At 42.4% G+C, this 6,623-nt stretch overlaps 1 protein-coding gene and 1 long non-coding RNA gene across 2 annotated transcripts in view; both read left to right on the forward strand.

The window, feature by feature from the left end:
• The first annotated feature begins 617 nt into the window (after positions 1-617).
• The window catches only part of LOC109545768, a 17,215-nt gene continuing 11,209 nt past the window's right edge, over positions 618-6,623 (forward strand). The window contains exons 1-5 of the mRNA XM_048662175.1: positions 618-1,193; positions 4,030-4,100; positions 4,158-4,255; positions 4,309-4,541; positions 4,855-4,919. Coding sequence (XP_048518132.1) covers positions 1,022-1,193; positions 4,030-4,100; positions 4,158-4,255; positions 4,309-4,541; positions 4,855-4,919 — 639 coding nt within the window. The 5' untranslated portion in view covers positions 618-1,021. The remainder of the gene's footprint in view (positions 1,194-4,029; positions 4,101-4,157; positions 4,256-4,308; positions 4,542-4,854; positions 4,920-6,623) is intronic.
• On the forward strand, positions 4,979-6,545 carry LOC125502732. Its single transcript, XR_007280495.1, has 2 exons — positions 4,979-5,143; positions 6,298-6,545. It is a non-coding gene; the product is annotated as an uncharacterized LOC125502732 (long non-coding RNA).

The raw sequence follows: 6,623 nt of genomic DNA on the forward strand, positions 1-6,623 counted from the left end.
AAAACCCAGAAACTTTAGCCGAGAGGCTAAAGTCGACAAACAATCAAAACAACATCGGTTTTCACTCGTTTTTGCCCATTAAAAGTGCCGATATACGCGAGCACTCCTTTCGAAATTACGGGCGTGACGGCGGAACTGCCAAAACCGTACGCTTCCTGCACGGTCGCTGACGTTGAATTACACTCAGCGATTAGAAGGCCCGCAATAAAACTAACGTTTCCATATAATCAGCCCGAATGCAGCTTAAAGTGCCATTTAGTTCGCCCAAGTGCGCTTGATTATCGGGGCGCGACTCTCATCCACAGATCCTCATGCCCATACACATATACAGGGCGATCCTCCTTATATCACAAGCGTGCAACAACTTCACATAACGCTTCGATAACTTTAAAATGCATCGGCCTTATGACCCTAAACCAGTTCCAGAAGCATTGAATAAACCGCATTTGATTTGGAAAAAATGTCAAATTTTGCCTCAAAAAATCAGTGGTTAGAGACAGTGACACTGACAGACGAACCCGACGCAGTGACAGTGTCAAAATAATTTTGACAGCAGCGTCCAAGACAACGTCAAAGGGGCCAGTCCAGTTGCGTCAATTAGACGGATGACAGCCCCAAGCGTCACTTGCCAACTAGCAACCACCGCACCGGGTTATGAAGGCAAATTTGGGTCAAAACCACCTGTGGCGCGATTAATATGGAACCGCAGCACGAAGATTGCCCATAAAACCAGTACCGCGATGGAATTCGAAAGATTTTCATTAATAATCTAGGAATGTATACAGGTCCACATTCCTAGCCCCAGTAGATGGTACCGCGAGCATGGTACTCGGCGCACCTCTTACTACTTCCCCCCTTCGGCTGCTAGGTGTTCCGCAAGAGAAATCCGAGAGAGGTATTACGCGAAAGGTCGTACCCGAACGCGAACCATCTGAGAAACTGTTGGTGCCGAAGAAACGCCATCGCGCGACTATGGTGCAGTAGAACCACCCTGAGCGCGTCTAGACGAACCGAACGAACAATGTCGCGAACGTCTTCCGTTGGATGCAGGTGGATTGTGCGGTTTTTCGTGATTTTTTACTGTGCACTGATCAGTGAGGGCCATGTCGCTCTGGTTTTTCCGCCCGCTCGCAAGTACGACCTGGACTTTCTGGATAGTTCCAGAACAAAAGCCCCATGCGGGATGCCCAAAGGTAACCAAATGCTCCATGTAAATCACCGTTTAAGGCAAACCCGATGGGTTTCGGCACGTGAAAGGAGATGAGAAGGTTGTGGCGTAGGATAATTGCGCTGTTGACCTACCATGGGGACCAGATTGGACTTTTATGGAATTGGCACAAGGATTTACTAGGTGAACTGAATCGAACAGAAACTAGATTGTTCTCCACCCCCCGTAGCTGAAATCCTGTAATCCCTGCTGAAGGCACGGGGCTGGACTGTGCGTGGACGAGAGCGCGCTATAGTGGTCGCCGTGGAAACGAGTCAGTCCTTATCACACCGCCCGGATGTACCAGGCCGGGTTGAATCGTACCGATGTTCTTTAATAGCGATTTGGTCCAAGGATGGACGCTTCAAGCTCCGCCCAGATAATGGTCTAAAAATCTGTTTCTCCACATAAAAAAGCACGATAACCAGTTAATCAGATTTTTTCCGATCGACCGCCTTACTTCCTCGCTTGGCCATGGCCAAAGCAATCATTAATAACGATGATGAAAACAAACGGCGATCATCTTCGCTCATTTGTTTGATCGACTATGTGATGTGGTTGCAATTGTCTCACGTTCAGCCGTTTGCGTCGAAGAGAAAATATTACGGCGGAATTTCTAAATTGCGTCATCACACGCCGTATACCAGGCCAGGCAAATAAAGGTATGGCAGCCGATAATTATATTATTATTACTGGCCTGCGGCTGCCGATTTCTGGGTTAAATTCCCCGAAAGCGACGCGGCAACGCTGCACATTTATCTATTAGGGTAAATACCCCGGGCGCCATTTTGACAATTCATTGACACGCGAGTGAGAATCCCCGTTGCAACAATTACCGAACGACAATTAGCGAATTAACGCTGAAGAAATCCGCCGCTTTTACGCGGAAATTGAGCTAAAAAGCATTACGGCACGTACGGATTTAATGGTTTTGTAACGTCACGTGCCGAGCCGGAAATGGCGCCGCTTTCATGCGGATAAAAGTCCGTAAAAACCGTTTAGTGTCTGATTGGTCAGTTCAGGTTTCAACGCACTTTCTCTTTGTAAACTTGTGCAGGTTTTTTTTTGTTAGGCACCCCCAGGACAAGTTTTGGCCCATCCGAAACGAATTACCCGAAAATCAGCAATTCTTCAACCAACAAAGAAACCAAACATGAAACTGATGTTTGCATTACAGAACGCAGCTCCCGTCGGTTTTCTCCCTCGCACGCATAGGAGCCTATGGACGCGGCAAAATGGTGCGCGTAGCTACGTTCGAACTTGATACCTTTACGGCTAAAAATTGGACTGGTTTTGACCAGGCCAAAGTTTGAAAAACTACTTTTTGCCAATTGTGAATTACATCGTACAGCAAGAGAGAAAAGTTAAAGTCAGCTTTTCACTGTTGAAACCATTGATGATTTTCGGGTTTTAAGGCTGGCCTCGATGAGCATCGAATGGAAAAACCCTGAATGGTGCATTTTTCACTGGAATTATCTCGTCTTCATCCAGACTTAGCCCCATTGGAATTCGATTAGGAGCTTGTTTACACGAATCCCGTTCTGCACATTCCACTACTTAATTGAAACACGTTTCGTGACTATTAATGGGCAATTTTCTAAATGTTATATAAGACACGATCGAGTGTGTGTGTGTGTGTGTTGCATTAAATTGTTTGTGCACGTAGAAACACGCTGCTGTTATGGCAACAATTTTTTAATTAAATGCAAATTGTCAACAAGCCGAGTGGTCTTCGGGCCGGTCATTCAAGGCAAATGGACTAGAAAGGACGCTTTAGCAGGCTTTAGTACGGTTTTCTTCGACAGTACCGTTGGAGCTGCGCATATTTATGCAAATCGATTTCATTTATTTATTGATTAATCAGGCACTTGTTTGTGGCACCTGATGCCTACGTGGCTTATGCGTTTAACGACTGTCAAGTCACTTGTCAAACAATTTGAAACTTCCGTCAGCCATCTTCAGTTGTTTCTGTTTCTAACCGCTAAAGCGCAGCACCCACTCGAATCCATTGAGGTGATTCATTACTTATTTTAGTTAATTCGCTAATAATGGTTTAATCAAGGTTATTGGTCAATAAACATTCATTGTTTTCGGTCATTTGCGACAAAATGTGAAGTTTTTTCTTGTTGGCCGCATCCAATGGGTTGTAAACAAACGATTCGATCACGGCCGGTTCAACAGGTGTCTGGCAGATTCCATCATCTCGAGGATCTTCGGCTTCGCGGAATTCGTGCGTTACGTAAGCGCCATCACGTTTTTCTCGCCGCTGCCTTAAGTGTGATTGATGTACATTTAACAATCAGCCTTACAGGGTTTTCTATTCTGAATCCTGCTCGTTTTGATCGGCGACAATTTTCGGTGTGAAATATCTTGACCAATGGCCACCTTTTAATTGATTCCCTTCCCAGCCCAGTCCAGTCACCTTGTCAGAGACCCCATTTCATAACTTTTACTTTCTGCCTGTAATCGGTCTTATTACCATAATCATTTTCCGTTATATTGCACTTTTCCAGCGCGGCTTATGCAACTCGCTGTTGCCTGCTAATTTGCGTAATTAGTGGCGGGCCTGCGGCCACATCCAAACTCGCCATCATGGCATTTATACAGCCCTTTTTGGGGCGTGGCTCTGGCCAAAAAGATCTTAGCCGACGGCTAAACAAATAAAACAAATGTTGATTATGGCCGAGAGAAAGAAATAAAACTCTCCGCTCGAGCTGAGTCACGAGCGCGTTAGCTTGCAAAACCGCAACAATTACGGTTGTTTAGCAACATTTTTGTTTTATAAATTGGCTTTGATTTTATCGCGCTTTGTTCCATTCCAGGAAATGTGAAAACTTCGCTGCTGTCGGGGAGCAAATTCAACGTCTCCTGGCACTTGGGCTATCCGCACAAGGTAAACCCGATTTCCCCACAGTAGAATGCAAAGCACAATTTTCGTGGGTGTTTTTAGGGCGGTTTTAAAATTCAACTTTTGGACGAGTTGGAGCGGCCGGTGCTTGACCTGACCCCACGCATCCAAGGCGCCGAGTTCATCTCGAATGATGCCACGTAAGCCCGAGCCATTCTCTTGCAGGCAACGTTTCGAATTTCATCGTTTTCAGGGCCCAAACCTACCAGGTTCAGCTGCCCACCAACTTCACCTGCGCCAATTGCACCCTTAGACTGATCAGGCAGGCGCTGGAATGGGGCGCCCAATATAAATTTTGGTCCTGCGCCGACGTCGACATCAAAATACGTAAGTTGATTATTTACGGAAACCTAAAAGCGCGGAATGCGTCAATTATTCACGTTTCAACGAAATTTTACTTGCCCGTCAACTATTTCTTCACTTTTCGCTAGTCCAAAATAAGCATATTTTTCGAGACTTTGTCGCCACCACAACTGGTAAATTTTAAGCGGCGAAGGCGTCAAGTTGGAACGTAGCACACGCAGGCAGTCGGCTGCGTCGATAGGCTGCCATGCGTGCAAGTGAGAGAACCGATGCAGGCCGCGTTCCAGACTGAGAATGTTTGAGCTAATTATGTTCCAATTTTCGGGTGTTGATGTTGCGTTGCAATTAACGAAAATCTTTGCGAACGGAGCGAATGAAAATGCATATTTGACTTGGCGAGAACTGAAACCCCAAGCTAAGTCCCACAAGCGTCTAGGTATACGGCACATCCTGTCACTTTTATCGATTGGGGCGATTCGAACCAATCAAATAAGCCTACCGGTTTGTTGTTATCGAACGTATCGTTGACAAGTTCTACAAATGAGTTAAGACGATTTAAGGTTAGGTGGTTTCGTTTATTGTCTGATGATAAGTATTTTACAATTTGTCGAGATAAACAACCGCGAGTCCGCCAATCATTTTTTTTCATTATCTCGTGCATTTTGAACCGTATATAAGCTCTAGATAAAAATGACAAACAAATAGTATCGTACAGAAATTCATAGGTAAATTGTGGGTGGTTCGTAGGTAAATTGTATAAGTAGTACAAGATTTAATGCGTAGTGAAACGTAATGTTTACATATGTAAACAAGTAGTCAATTGGAAATGGGTGAAACTGGGTTAAGTTTATAATGAAATAACCTGCAAGCGGACGTTAGAAATGTCAACTGTCAGTTTAACGTAGAAAATAAAACGTGCAGTATGGGGGCACAAATACTACAGAACAGTACTTTAATTTTGTAGTACTTGTTTTTGAGACTGATTTGCGCAGGCGTTTGTGTCAAAATAGCGCAAACTATAATACTGCATGAACGCATTGGCCGACCAATAACTCTCTATTGCTATGTACTACAGTGCTTATACTATTTTTCATGACTAACGATGTGATATAACACGGAAATCGTAATAAAATGCTCTATTCGGTAAAGCAATTATCACGTATGGTTGCCATTTAGAAAAAACCCAAATTTGTGTCATATGTCAAAAATGACAGTTATTTTGGAGAAATGTCTTATGCCATTTTGTTTGGAATTCAATCTATTTCAAGTTTACTATTTAATGTTTTCCTGTCAAATTATTATCAACGGAACTAGGAGTAATTCAACAAATTACCAAAATTAAATAAATAAGTGCTTCCCAAATATCTCTTGACAGCTGTCAAAATTTATAAAAATAAAATTGGTTTCGAGTAGAGGATTTAAAACTACAATTCTTTGTCTATTTAACCCTTTTCGTAACTGCTGTAGTTTCGAAGATCGCTGTACTGGTCATCGAAAAAATCTCACCCTGTATAAAAAAACTGTGCTTAAATATGTCAAAGTTATTAGGGACTGCCTGATTAAAGGACCACCTAGAGACAAGCGTCTAGGTATACGGCACGTCCTGTCACTTCTATCGATTGGGGCGATTCGAGCCAATCAAATAAGCCTACCGGTTTGTTGTTATCGAACGTATCGTTGACAAGTTCTACAAATGAGTTAAGACGATTTAAGGTTAGGTGGTTTTGTTTATTGTTTGATGATAATTATTTTATAATTTGTCGAGATAAACAACCGCGAGTCCGCCAATCATTTTTTTTTCATTCTCTCGTGCATTTCGAACCTTATATAAGCTCTAGATAAAAATGACAAATAAATAGTATCGTACAGAAATTCATAGGTAAATTTTATACGCTCTTGGCTAGTAATTTTTAAGTTTTTAAGAGGAATTGTTTGAATTTGTTGGAACAAAAATAATAGCATTGCCTTTATATTAGCACAAAGAAAGACAGTGATAATTATGAATATTTCTTAATTTATAACAATTTACAATTTATTTTTTCTGATCAACTTAAATAGGTATTAGATTTTGTATTCGTAGCATTTAAGTAAGCAAGTTAAACCATTAAATAAATCTCCTAAAAAGTTTGGTTTATTGTATATTTGACAGTATATTGAATATCCTTACATACATCGATACATTTATATGGATAGTTTTCAAATTAG

Source organism: Dendroctonus ponderosae, unplaced genomic scaffold, assembly GCF_020466585.1.
Source record: "Dendroctonus ponderosae isolate FM_Combo_2020 unplaced genomic scaffold, Dpon_F_20191213v2 Dpon_F_20191213_10, whole genome shotgun sequence".
NCBI classification, from domain to species: Eukaryota; Metazoa; Arthropoda; class Insecta; order Coleoptera; family Curculionidae; genus Dendroctonus; species Dendroctonus ponderosae.